The 13,463-nt window shown below is 54.6% G+C and overlaps 1 protein-coding gene across 1 annotated transcript in view; it reads right to left on the minus strand.

Moving 5' to 3' along the window:
* The window catches only part of LOC113976589 (cytochrome P450 26B1), a 24,354-nt gene continuing 10,891 nt past the window's right edge, over positions 1-13,463 (minus strand). The window contains exons 2-5 of the mRNA XM_027701909.1: positions 8,202-8,477; positions 6,912-7,067; positions 5,386-5,667; positions 1-3,643 (exon numbers count right to left, since the gene is read on the minus strand). Of these exons, the coding sequence (XP_027557710.1) occupies positions 3,251-3,643; positions 5,386-5,667; positions 6,912-7,067; positions 8,202-8,477 (1,107 nt within the window). The 3' untranslated portion in view covers positions 1-3,250. The remainder of the gene's footprint in view (positions 3,644-5,385; positions 5,668-6,911; positions 7,068-8,201; positions 8,478-13,463) is intronic.

The following is a 13,463-nucleotide window of genomic DNA, read 5'->3' on the forward strand; positions in this document are numbered from 1 at the left end:
TTTTTTTTTTTATTTTAAGATCACAAAATACACAACATTCATTTTAATATGCAACACATAATATTATATACATATTAAAAACCACATGACTGAAACACATGTTCACACGGCACCGATTTCATAATGAAAAACCCCACAAGTGCTTTTTTCTTTTTTTTTCCCCCCCCTTAATATTAAAAACAAATGCGATAAAACATATTAATATTTTTTTTTTTTCCCCTCCGGACAATGTTTACAATAAAGAGAAAAAAAAAAATCATATTTTACTAAATAACAAATATTTAACAGCAAAAAACTTTATACTAAATATCTATTTTGAATTATAACAAAAATAGTACTTATAATAGTTTATAAAGACAGACCAAAAAAAAAACCAAAACAAAACAAATTTGTGTATAAAATAATATTATAGCAAATTGGACTGTGCTAAGAAAAAAAAAACAACAACCAAAAAAACAAACAATTCTGAGATTCAAAGTGCTTTATTCTGCAAACCCACTGCAGCAACTTTTTTTTTTTCTTTTTTTTCCTCTTTTTTTTTTTTTTTTTTAGTCAAGTTATATTAGTTAGGAATGGAAAAAAAAAAACAAAGCCTGACTTAACTTCTGCCCGGATTAAATACTCACCCACACAAACATTATATATACACACATAATGTAAATATATATATAATGGATGTCTGCATCTTACATTTACCTCTCTCCAATCAACCACTCACTCAAAAAGCAATGTTTGGTTTTCACTTTTTTGTAACGACCTTGGAAGTTTAAAAGAAAAAAATTTCAGCCAAACCTTTCGCTGGTTCCCCACCAGGACAAGCAGGCTGGAAAAATCCACCCCAGAGGTTTTGTTCTCTGGAGCTTTAACCAGACCTTCTAAGCTTGGTGTTCCCTTTCTCCAGCTTTCCCTTTTCCCAGCCTCCTCCATCCCAAGAGTGGGTTTCAGATGGAAAAGGGGGATCCTGGAGAGCACCCGGTGATGGGTTTTCACCCTCTGGACTTTCCACCTCCTTCCCTGGTCCCCAGGTCCTGCCAGAGCTCATTGTCCCCAACATCTCCACTGCCATCACCTCTCCCAAAATGTTTGTCCCTGGGAGATTCCCCTCTTCCCACTGGACTTTTAGGTTTGTGTTTAATCCCTTTGAGGATTTTGGTTGCGATCCTTTTATCACCGGGAAAGTTTTTTCTCTCCGTCAGGGACAAGGAAACTCCTGAAATCTCAGCTGGTGCTGTTCCACTCCGAATTCCCAGCCTGGAAAAACCACCCGAGCCTCTGCCTGAGGGATGTGGCGCACGCAGAGGCTCCTGAGACCTTCCCTTTGGGTTGGCCGTGTTACCACCCAGAAGGCAAGGTCTGGATGGGAATGGAATCTCCTGGAAGATTGGGGGGTTTCTTTCGGGTTAAATTCGGGTTAAATCAAGCTGGTGAGCGTGGAAATGATCCACTGGGATGCTCCTGGGAGGAAGGGGGGGGGAATTTGGCAGCTTGGCTGACGGCATATCCGACCTCAAGTGCTTCCCTTGGCTCCAAACCTGCCTCCCTCCTCCTGGCCCCCACCAAGGGCTGGCAAGGGCAGCCCTTCCCAGCGCTCCCTTCACACTTCCCTCGACCTTCCAAAGAGGCACAGCCCGCAAAGCCACCCGGCAAACCCACACCTGCCCCTTCCCCTTCCTTATCCCAACCCCTCGGACTTCTCTGGACACCTCTGGAGCTGAAAGCCAAGCTGCCCACCCAAGGGCCAGATCTCCTCCCATCACGGCCAGGAGGGGTCTCGGCCACGGTCCTTGTGTTGTCCTTTCCACCTAGGAGGGATGGGATGGGATGGGATGGGATGGGATGGGAGAGGAGTGGGGCTGGACAGAGCTGCCTCAAGTCAAAGAGGGATCTCCCAGCCCGGTGCTTGGCTCTGGTGTGAACCAAACACCCGCCGAGACACTCAGGGGGCTTTTCCTCCCCTTCAACACAACCCACCCACCTCAAACTCGACCCGTGAGCCTCTGGCATGCAAAAAATGGAACTCAGATAATCCCAAAGGCGAGATACCTCTCGGTGGCCGCTCTCTTGTGCCGGAGAAGCTTTGGGCAAGGCCTTTCCTCCTGGGATAGCAGTGGGATGGGGCGGACACGGAGCCCCTTCTCCTTCCTGCTGAGCTCTGCCACCACCAACCACAACCCCAGACACGAGACAAGCAGCGTGTGTTGGCTTATTTAGAGGGATCACCTTCCGTGCCAATGCCTCCTGTGGAAGAGGACGCACCCAAAGGAGCAGCTTGGCTTTGCTCAGCACCCCGGAGCTCTCGGAGCCGTGGTGGGGCCCCGTGGCCCCGAGGCTGGTGCCTGCACCTCCAGGGAGAGCAAAGACACCAAAGATGCCCCCAAAAGAGGTGCTGTGCCAGGGGAACGGTGCACACAGGCCGTGTAGCAGCAGCAGGAAACTCAACGAGATTAAAAAAAATAATAAAAAAAGGACATTCCCCCCCTTATCCAGAGCCCCCAAAACGCATCTTGCAAAATGCAAATGTGCCCAAGGCCTCAGAGGGACGAGACACCACAGGGTTTTTCCGTCTGAAATAACAGCCCCCCCCCTCCGGCCCCTTCCCGACCTGCCCTGGCACCAGCGGGAGAGGGGATGGGAACGGGGCACCTCTTGTCTCCCCCTCACCAAGGAAAGCCTCCAACACCCCCGGAACAAACAACACAACCAAACAAAGGGACAAAAAAAAAAAACCTCAAAATCCCACCCCCCCAAAGAAACACTGTTATCACCAGCTAATTTAACACTGTTAAAGGGAAGATCAGAGGTCACCCGGGAGCCGCCCCGGGACACCAGACCTCCGACCCTCGGCCGATTCCCAAAGCCTTCCCCGCCAGTCGGGCCTTTGCCAGCGCTCCTCCTCCTCCTCCTCCTCGCAGCAGAAGTGTTTTATAGATATTTATATATATATATTTATAATATTTAGATACTGTGTACGGTCAGACATCCCGGCTCGACTCGGGGTTTTCCGCGGGTCTCCCTCCTTTCCGGGTGCGCCCGCGACATCCCCCAAAAAAACCTTCCCTGCACCCCTTCCGCGGGAAGAGCAGGAGGCTTTCGGCAGCTTCGCCGGGGCGGGGGTGGAGGGGGGGGAAAAGTCCCGATCCGGAGGCCTCTGCGTGGTGGAGAAGCTCCTCAGCCCTTCCTCTCCTCCCCTCCTGTCCATCCCTCGCCCCCACCCCGCCCCTCCGTCCCTGGCGCCGCCGCGGCGCGGCCGTCACACGGTGGCCCCCAGCATGGCGTCTGTGCCCGCCAGGATCTCGTTCTGGTTGGAATCCAGTCCGAAGAACTTGACCTTGAGTCCGTCAACCGGGTGGACCACGGGCACCAGGGTGATTCTGGGGAAAGTCCTGGTGGCGAGCTCGAAACGGCTGGTGCTGGCCAGCTCGATGGCCAGGGCCTTGAGGAAAAGCTTGGCCAGGTGCTTGCCCAGACAGGTCCGTACTCCTCCTCCGAAGGGGAGGTAGTGGAACCTGCCGTCCTTGTCTTCGCTCCGGCCCTGCTCGAAGCGCTCGGGGTCGAACACGTCCACGTCCTTGAAGACCGGGGCGGTGTCGTGGGTGTCCCGGATGCTGTACATCACACTCCAGCCTTTGGGGATCTGGAAACCCTGGGGAGAGGCGGGAAAAGGGGTGGAGAGAAAAGCAGAGTGGGTCAAACCCTGCTGTCGGCAGAGAGGGAGCAGAAGGACAAGATAAAGGCACTTTGTTTTTGTAGAATCGGTGGTAGAATCGTGGAATGGTTTGGGTTGGAAGGGACCTTAAAGATCAACCAGTTCCACCTCCTGCCATGGGTGGGGACACCTTCCACTAGCCCAGGTTGCTCCAAGCCCCCTCCAACCTGGCCTTGGACACTTCCAGGGATCCAGGGGCAGCCACAGCTTGCTCATGTCTAACTGCAAGATCGCTCCTTGGGCTTGGACAACCACCATGGGAAGCTTCCCACAAAGCCTCAGAGGATGCTGAGGAGCAGAAAGGCAGGAGAAAAATCTCTGGGAATGGCTCCTGACAAGCACATGATGGACAATTTACGCCCTGACCCTGCAGCAGGGAACAACCTGCTGAGGGCTCACGTGCCCTGCAAAGGAGGCGCCGTGGAAGGGGATGGGGCAAGGGGTGAAGCTGGTCGGGGCTGAAAGCTTCAGTTGTGCCAGGGGAGGTGCAGATTGGACATTGGGAACATGTGCCAGGGCCTCACCACCCTCACAGTTTTCCCTGCTTATTCCCATTTCCTTTGGGTTCATTACTCCAACGTGGCGCAGATTTAAAGGAAAACCAGAGGGCGCAGCACAAAGGGCTTGGAGATGGGATGGGAATCCTGGATTTACTCCTCCCTCTATCCAGGGACCCACGGGATGATCTACTGCTATTTATTGCTTTGTGGTCACTGGCAGGAGTCTCCTATGAGGAACCTCCTACCAGGAACCCCCAAGCAGAGGGAAGCAGCTTCTCCCACATCCACGCCGTGCCCCACGTGCCAACCAGCCCTCCCAGAGCATCCCAGAGCACCCCACACCCCGCTGCCTGTCAGCCCCACACACCCAACACTCATGTCAGGGCCTGGGCGATGAGAACCGGGGGCGGATTTATCATCCCCTGAGCACTTTGAAGGGTTTCTGACTCAAATCGGTGCCTTAGGAGGATTTACAGCGACCAGCCCGGCCCGAAGATTTTTGTTTTGCTGGTAGGAAATTCCAGCCGTGGTGGTGAGTAATCCCCCTGTCATCCAGCAGCCTGGAGATGCCCTTTGCAAGTAAACCTTTCCCTTGTCACACCCCAGCTGGGATTTTGGCGTCAAACACCGTCATGGGTCGAGCTTTGAAGCCTCACACCCGTCCCCTCTTCGACAGCTCCAGTGCATTCCTTCCCTTCCTGAGGAATCCAGGGCAAATCCGTCTCCCATCACCAGCAGGGCCTAATTTATCCTCTCTGAGGTCTCATCCAAGCCAGGCTCAAGCAAGATTTCCAACGACAAGTGAAAGGCTGGTTTGGGGAGCTCACGGTGCAGCTGCACTCCAGAGGGATCCCAGAATCCCAGAATATGCTGAGCTGGAAGGGACCCCCAAGGCCCATCCAGCCCAACCCTCAGCCCTGCACAGGCCCAGCCCCAAGAGTCCCCCCCTGTGCCCCAGAGGATCAGCCAAACCCTCCTGGAGCTCTGGCAGCCTTGGGGCTGTGCCCACTGCCCTGGGGAGCCTGGGCAGTGCCCAACCAGCCTCTGGGGGAAGAACCTTTCCCTGAGATCCAACCTGAGCCTGCCCTGGCACAGCTCCAGCCCTTCCCTGGCTGCTGTCCCTGGTCCCCCCCAGAGCAGAGCTCAGTCCCTGCCCCTCCTCTGCCCCTCAGCACTCACATCCAGCTCGAAGGTCTGCAGCACCGTCCGGTACCCGCCGGAGATGGGGGTGAAGAGCCGCAGCACCTCCTTGATGACACAGTCCAGGTAGTGGAGGCTGCTGATGTTGTCGAGCCTCAGGGAGCCCTCGCAGATGCAGCCGTTGTGGAGGATCCCTTTGCTCCTCAGCTCCTCCCGCAGCTTCTCCAGCACTCGGGGGTGTTTGAGGAGCTGCATGATGAGGGAGGTGCTGGCGCTGGCCGTGGTGGCGTAGGCGGCGAAGATCAGCTCCAGGGTGCCATCCTGGGAGGCAAGGGAAGAGCCAGGGTGAGAGCCAGGGCGTGGACAGGTAGGGCAGCATCCGTGGAATGTCAAGGGACAGGCACAGAGGCTGCCATGGGGTATTTTAATACCCAACAGCTCTCCAGCCTGGGCATTGAGCCATAGATGGTTTGGGTAGGAAGGACCTTAAAGATCATCTCATTCCATGCCCCTGATACGGGTAGGGACACCTTCCACTAGCCCAGGTTGCTCCAAGCCCTGTCCAACCTGGCCTTGGAGACTTCCAGCAATGGGGCAGCCACGACATCTCCCAAAAAAACAGCCACTCAGCCAAGGATTTAAGGTCCAAAGGGGCCAAGTTACCTGATGAGGGTACAATCAGTCACAGTCACAGAATCATGGAATGGTTTGGGTTGGAAGGGACCTCAAAGATCATCCAGCCCCACCCCCTGCCATGGGCAGGGACACCTTCCACTAGCCCAGGTTGCTCCAACCTGGCCTTGGACACTTCCAGGGATCCAGGGGCAGCCACAGCTTGCTCATGTCTAACTACAAGATCACTCCTTGTGGAGGGTCAGGGCTGGGAAAACCACCATGGGAAGCTTCCCACAAAGCCTCAGAGGATGCTGAGGACCAGACAGAATGGAGAAAAAGCCCCGAGGATGGATCTTGACAGCAGATGATGGACAATTTATGCCCTGACCCTGCTGCAGGGAACAACCTGCTGAGGGCTCACGTGCCCTGCAAAGGAGGCACCGTGGAAGGGGATGGGGCAAGAGGTGAAGCTGGTCGGGGCTGAAAGCTTCAGTTGTGCCAGGGGAGGTTCAGGTTGGATACTGGGAAAAATTTCTTCCCTGGAAGAGAAGAGTGGTCAAGCACTGGAACAGGCTGCCCAGGGCAGGGGTGGAGCCACCAACCCTGGAATGTTCAAAATCCAAACCATTTCATGATATTGGTTTGGTGGGCATTGGGGTGTTTGGTCACAGGTTGGACTCGATGACCTCAGAGGTCTTCTCCAACTTTAATGATCCCATGATTCTAATGATCCCATGATTCCTATGCTTTCTAGAAAGGGCTGAGCACAACCCTCAAATGGAACAACTGGTTTGTCATCACCATGATCCACCAGACCAGGGTTCACCTGCAGCTCCACCGACACGTTGTGATCCCCTGATCATCCCCAAAAATTCCTCCCTGGAGCAGCTCAGCCTTGCTCTCGGCAGAGCCCCCGGAGCACAGCAAAGTGTCCACGGGGAGATCTTTACCTTCAGCTCCTGCATGGTCAACTCCTTCCCATGCTCTTTCCCGCTCTCTATCAGGATGTCCAAGGCATCAGCATAGTCCTTGCCCTGCGTGTTCTGCAGTTTCTCCTGGATGGCTTTTTCCAGCCCCTTCTGCAGCGTCTCCCGTGCCCGGATTCCCTGTGGAGCAGGAAACCATCAGCCCACGCCAGCACCACCACCACCAGCATCCCCAGGCTGAGTAATAAAAGTGCTATTGCAGATGCTCAAAGAGGAGCATAAAGACCTTGAGGTCGTTCCCTGGGCAGGAGGAGTAAAGCCCGAGGAGCTGAGATTACAGGCAGGAGTAATCAGCACCTAGGTGTAAATGACAGGTCTGCTGTGGGAGCCCCAGTGCTGCACCAGTTCACATGCCCCTGGCTCACCCTGGGATGCGTGGCAGCCCCTGGGAAAAACTGCCTCTCAAAGGAAAGCCAATTCATCCCAAAGGATCCTCTTCCCCAGGAGCATAATGGTCTTCCCAAGCAGTTTTATCACCTGGTCTCAGTAAAGCAATTCCTAGGGAAGCGCAGCTGCGCTGGGTTAACCTGCTCCTGCAAGTGCTTCAGGGCTTGCAAGTGCTTGGACTCATCCACGTGGTCAAATATCAGTGAAAAATAAAAATAAAATTGCAGTGATATCACAAAAATAAATTTGAACCTCCCCGGAATTTCTGTCGCCGAAATTCCCTGTGATAAAAAAAAAAAAAAGGATTTTTCCCTAGGTTTTTACCTAGGGAAAAACGGGCACCCCAAAAAACGTCCTGTGCTGAGAAGACTTGTCGTCAGCCAGAACTCATCATCCGGGATCACCAGTTCCCAAAAAATGTCTATCAAAAAAAAGGAATTTTTTTTTAATCATTTTTTTCTTTTGGGTCTGTGATTTTTGGTGTGTTTTCATTCTGCATCATTCATCAAAAAACTAGATTGGTTGTTGGAATTAGAAGGTCTGCTGAGCTGTTTCGCTTCAGGGACAGGGAGGGAATTAAAAGGAGAAGGGTCCCACAAACTACAAAAATACAGGAAAATTGCCGGGTGAGATAAAAACACACATTAAATTTGGGTGAGTCCTGGTTGTATTCTAGAACAAACCACTCAATGGATGGATCTTTCTCTCCCTTCTCCACTAAACCAGGATTTGTAACCCAAAACGGATTTGCAACCCAAAACGGACTCATCCCTAGAGGTCAGAGGGCGCGGAGAACCCAGAGAGGGGCGGATAAACCACCACCCCCTTAACCCCAGACTGGTGGGGGACCCAGCCCCGATGTCTCACCCTCCTGTAGCCACTGAAGGGCAGGTCCACGGGCAGGGAGAAGACGTTCTCCACGAACTGCTGGTAGACCTCGAAGAGGCGGCCGAGCTCCTCGTCGGGGATGCGGAAGCCCAGCAGGACGCGGATGGCCATGCGGAACGTCAGCTTCTGCGCCTCGTGGTACACGTTGATGGGCTCGGGGTCGCTGCTCCAGGCACGCAGGGTGTCCTTGATCACCAGCTGGATCTTGGGGAGGTAACTCTCCAGCGCCTCGTGGCTGAAGATTTTGGAGAAAACCTGCGGGAAAAAAGGGAGCGAGGAGAGGTTTTTACCAAGGGAAAAATGGGCATCCCAAAAACGTCCTGTGCTGAGAATCATAGAATCATAGAATCAGCTGGGTTGGAAGGGATCTCTGAGATCATCAAGACCAACCCTTGATCCAACCCCGCCGTGGTTCCCAGCCCATGGCACTGATGCCACATCCAGTCTCACCTTAAACACCTCCAGGGAGGGAGAATCCACCCCTTCCCTGGGCAGCCCATTCCAATGGCTGAGCACCCTCTCTGCAAAGAAATTCCTTCCTGATATCCAACCTAAACCTCCCCTGGCACAGCTGAAGACCCTGAGCCCTCTTGTCTTGCTGAGAGTTGCCTGGGAAAAGAGACCAACCCCCCCTGGCTCCCCCCTCCTGTCAGGGAGTTGCAGAGAGTAAGAAGGTCTCCCCTGAGCCTCCTCTTCTCCAGGCTGAACAGCCCCAGCTCCCTCAGCCTCTCCTCACAGCACTTGTGCTCCAGTCCCTTCCCCAGCCTCGTTGCTCTCCTCTGGACCTGCTCCAGGACCTCAATAAGAAGACTTGTCATCAGCTAGAACTCATCATCCAGAATCACCAGTTCCCAAAAAAAGTCTGCCAAGAAGAGCTGATGGAGAAACATCAGCTGCTGGATCCTCCAGAGATCCTCACCACGATCATCACAAACGATGGGCAAAAACAGAGCAAACCAGAGATGGGAGGGAAAATCAGGTGGACAGAGCTGGTTTTCCCACAGCTCCACGTCTCCCAGATCCCAGTGATATCCATCCCATGATTTGGGTGCTACTAAAACATCTCTCCCCCGAGGATTCTCCTGTCTGACGTGGTTGTGCAGCCACACGGACAAACACAGGCATTGATTCCTCCCACTCATCGACCGCCTTTTTAACGGATTTAAAATTAAGTAAACTAATTATTCCGCAGCTTTTTGGGATCCCTGTGGAATCTGGCTGAACTCAACCCGGGGCTCAGGCGGCGAGGAGAGACACGCACGTACGCAGGGGCTGCGCTCGCACCCGGCCCTGGTTTCCTTGGGAATCCGAGAGGGAAAAAAAAGAACCCCTGATGTCAGCAGACAGCATTAATTTAAGCTCTGCGAGTAAACACTGAGCAGCAACGGGCCTCCCCAGGTCCTCCAAGTCCTCCAATTTGGGCCCGGGCCCACGCGTTGCACGAGGAGCTCAGCAATGCCAGGAATGTCCCTTCCCACAGCACAGCGCTTTTCATCGGCATTCCCGCCGCATCCCTCCCGGAGAGCACCGGAGAGGGAAAAAAAAAAAGTGCTGTTTGTTTATTTTTTGTTAACCTACACGCTCAGACACACACACACACGAGGCAGGACGCACACGCAGCGCCGCATGCCAGGCCTGCGGGAAAATCAAATTAAACCAGGATTCCAGGAGGGAGCCGCGAGCCGGCGGAGACTCCACCGGGTGGCCCCCGGAGAGCAGGAGAGAGGGGGGGAGCTCAAGGCAAGGTGGGGGGGCCGCAAAGTTATCGACCCGACGAGGGGAGCGAAGTCAAAGCCGCCCCCTCTTTTCCATGAGCGTCGGGCTCGCCGGAGCTGTAAATGTGAGAATTTCCTCCGCAGTCAGCACTCAAAGGGAAAGGTAATATTTTCCTGGCTGCGACCCCTCATTGCTAATGCACGGGGCGTTCGCCGGGAGTTTTGTTTGGTGAAATAACAGCCCCGTCCCCTCGCAGCCCCGCGCCGGAGGCTCCGCGAGAGCTCTCGGGGGCTGAGCCCCGAGGAAAAACCTCCCCCGTGGAAAAATCCCGGCCAACAACGGAGAGCGATCGGGGAGGGGAAAAAAAACACTCCCGGAGCCCGAGAGGCCGCAGACAGACAGATGCCGTGCCCGGATGGCCACGGCGAGCCAAGGCATGAATGAAACGGAGCGGGGATGAATGAACGAGTGAATGAACAGCGGGGCGGCGAGAGCGCGGCGAGGCCGAGAGACGGGGCGGCCGCTGCCGCCGCCTCCTCCCCGAGCTCCTCCGGCTATTTTTAAAGCCTGGAAAGGGCAGCGCTGCTCGGGCTGAGGCGCTGGAAAAGCAGCAAAGCCGGAGGTGCTAAAGCTGAGCTGCTCTGTCGGGGGGGAGGTGGGGAGGGAGCCGGGAAAGGGATGGATCCTGGTGGATGTGAGAGGGACGCCGGGCTCTGATGCAGCAGGAGAGCTGGGACAGAGCTGCTCAGAGGGGCTGGTGAAAGGACGTGGGTGTCGCCCCATCCAGCTGGCAGTGCCCTGCATCCCTGCTGAGGAGTTGGGATAAGGACAGAGGCTCCCACTGAATCACCCCACGCTCCCCAAATGCTTCCCGGGACTCTGATGAGGGGGCAGCCTCTGCTTTGGCAGTGCCAAGGCTGCAGTGGAGCCACCAACCTGCTGGAGGCGGTTTAAGGATGGGGCTGGGGGATTCTCCAGCTGGCACTGGGGGCATTTTGCTGTCACCCAGAGCTGGAGCTGAGACACTGAGAAGGAATTTTCTGCCTTAGGAAAACCATAAATCTCGAAATATCCTTTTTCCACCACGAGGCAGATTCGGAAGGTTCCAGCCAGGCTCGCTGGGTGCTGGTGTCTCCCTCAGTGCTTGGGGACCCCCTGCGCCCCAAAAAAAAGGACAACAAGCCTCTGGTCCCAGGCTGCAAAATTGCTGCTGTGGCGTAGGGAACCATCCCAGGGATGGATCCACACCCTCCAGACCCTCAGAAGAGGAAAGACTCTGCCCCGGGGCTCGATGTGCAGCGAGGACACAGCATGGAGGACCCTCAGGAAGAGAACACCGGGCCCCGACCGAGGCTGACACAACACCTGCCCGGCCCGAAAAAAGGGGGAGCGTTCAACGCTGGGAGGCTGAGGCTGATGTTTTTCCCTTTTCCTCGCTCTTTTCCCAGCTCTCCTCCTGCCACGAGGCTCCTCCAGCTGGCTGCACCCCACGCCTGCCCGAGCCCGAAGCTCTCCCGGCCCCGCGCTCGACGTCTCCCGTCCGCTCGCCGCCGCCGCCGCGCTCCACGCCGCCTAATCCCACATGTCAGCAGATCCTTCCCCGGCCAGACACAAGTCTGGATCCCCTTCCAGTCACCTCCAGTTCAACCCTGCATCTTTCCAGTTGATTAAAAAAGGGAGGAAGAGGCGGCCAACTTTTTCTTTTCACCACCCCCCCTCCCCCGACGAACCTCCCCGCGCGCGCGTTTTTTTTTTTTCCAAAGCCTACAATTCCTGCGCCCTCTAGTGAGGCCGAGCCGAGCTCGCGGGAGAGAAAACCGGGCAGAGCCCGAGGAGAACCGGGACAAAAAAAAAAAAAAGAGTCGTTCCAGCGCTGCCAAGAGGCAAAATCGTCTCTAAGGGGATGCTCAGCTTTGTTAACACCGAGATGTAACAGCGTGGTCGTGGCGGGCACTCGGCCACGGGGACCCACAGCAGTGCCAGGGCGGTAGCCAGGACTTTTTGGGGATGTTGGAAGGAGCTCCCGGTTTTTTTTCACCTCCCAAAAGAGCCAAATCTGGGGATTTGGCCTGTCCGAGGGCATTTATTGGCGATGCACACACACCCTGCTCCGAGGGAGACACCAGCACCCAGCGAGCCTGGCTGGAACCTTCAGAGCCTGCCTTGCAGTGGAAAAAGGATATTTCGAGATTTATGGTTTTCCTAAGGCAGAAAATTCCTCCTCAGTGTCTCAGCTCCAGCTCTGGGTGACAGCAAAATGCCCCCTGGTCCCAGCTGGAGAATCCCCCAGCCCCGTCCTTAAACCACAGCAAGGAGGAGAAGGAATTCAAGGGAATTCACTGAGCTTCCACACAGGTTTTCCATGCATGGAAAAGGCTTTGTTTCACAGTTGGGATGGAGAGGGATGATGTTTTCCGTGGTTTTACCCTCCCTGATGCCAGCCCAACCCTTCCCACTCCGAGCACCAGAATCGCTCCCTGCCTTTTGCCCTCCACGACTTTCAGGCCCCTCAGGCTCCAACCCAGCACAATCAGCACAGCAAAGAGGGAAGGGAGCATCACATTCCTCCTTTCCAGGAGGAAAAACTTTGGGATCAGCCACCTGCATCCCCATCCAGCCCACAGGAAAACTTTGGGATCAGCCACCTGCATCCCCATCCAGCCCGCGCTGACCCGACGAAGGCACAACGAGCAAGGAAATGTTTTCAGGAAGGAATTTGGCCCTTGCTGGAGGTTTGGATGTGTCAGGAAGCATCCAAAGCAACACCTCAACCTGGACACACACAAATCCTTCCAACATTTCCAGGAGGTTCATCCCAGCCTTGTCCTGTTGCCACGTTATCCTGGATGTCTGCCTCTCCCTGGCCTGCGCTCCAGAGGGCTTGGAAACCCTGGTGTTTTTGGAGAGGGATGAGAAAGTTTGTGGGCAAGAGGCTGTGCAGGTACTGGGAGCAGGAACAAAGGGAAAACACAGGAAAAAAAATTGGGAAGGCAGCACAAAGAGGAGAGGACTTCCATAAAATCCTGCTGCTGCCCCGACACTCCGACCTTGTAACACACAGCAAAGAATTGATCCCTTTTCTCCCCATCCCAAAAACAGAGCACAGGGATTGCTCCATGGTCTCCTGCCATGCTCCCTCACGGAGGAATCCAGGCCCAGGGAGAGGGAAAAGCCAAGTTTCAGGTGCAAAACGAGGAATTTTGGGTTTGCCCTGCAAAGCTCAGCACTGCACACGGGGCACAGAGGGGTGTCCTGGGGGAGCTGAAGGCAGCAAATCCTCCCAGCAAACCCTCAGGAACACTCCAAACTGTCTCCAAAGGGAGTCTGGGAACTCTGGAGTGTCCAGGCTGAAGGAAAGGAATGGGCAAAAGCCCAAAAGCTTTGTAAAAGGCACAAACATTTGAATGGTTGTGCTGGAAAAAAAGCAAAGATCATCCCTGGGCCACGTTAGGATGAACATGCCCCTCTCAGGGTCGCCCAGATCCCTGATTTTTTAACGTTTAAAAAGAAATAAAAGGTCAGGGA

The sequence above is a fragment of the Neopelma chrysocephalum genome, unplaced genomic scaffold, assembly GCF_003984885.1.
Source record: "Neopelma chrysocephalum unplaced genomic scaffold, ASM398488v2 Primary Assembly neopelma1_174, whole genome shotgun sequence".
Lineage (NCBI taxonomy): Eukaryota > Metazoa > Chordata > Aves > Passeriformes > Pipridae > Neopelma > Neopelma chrysocephalum.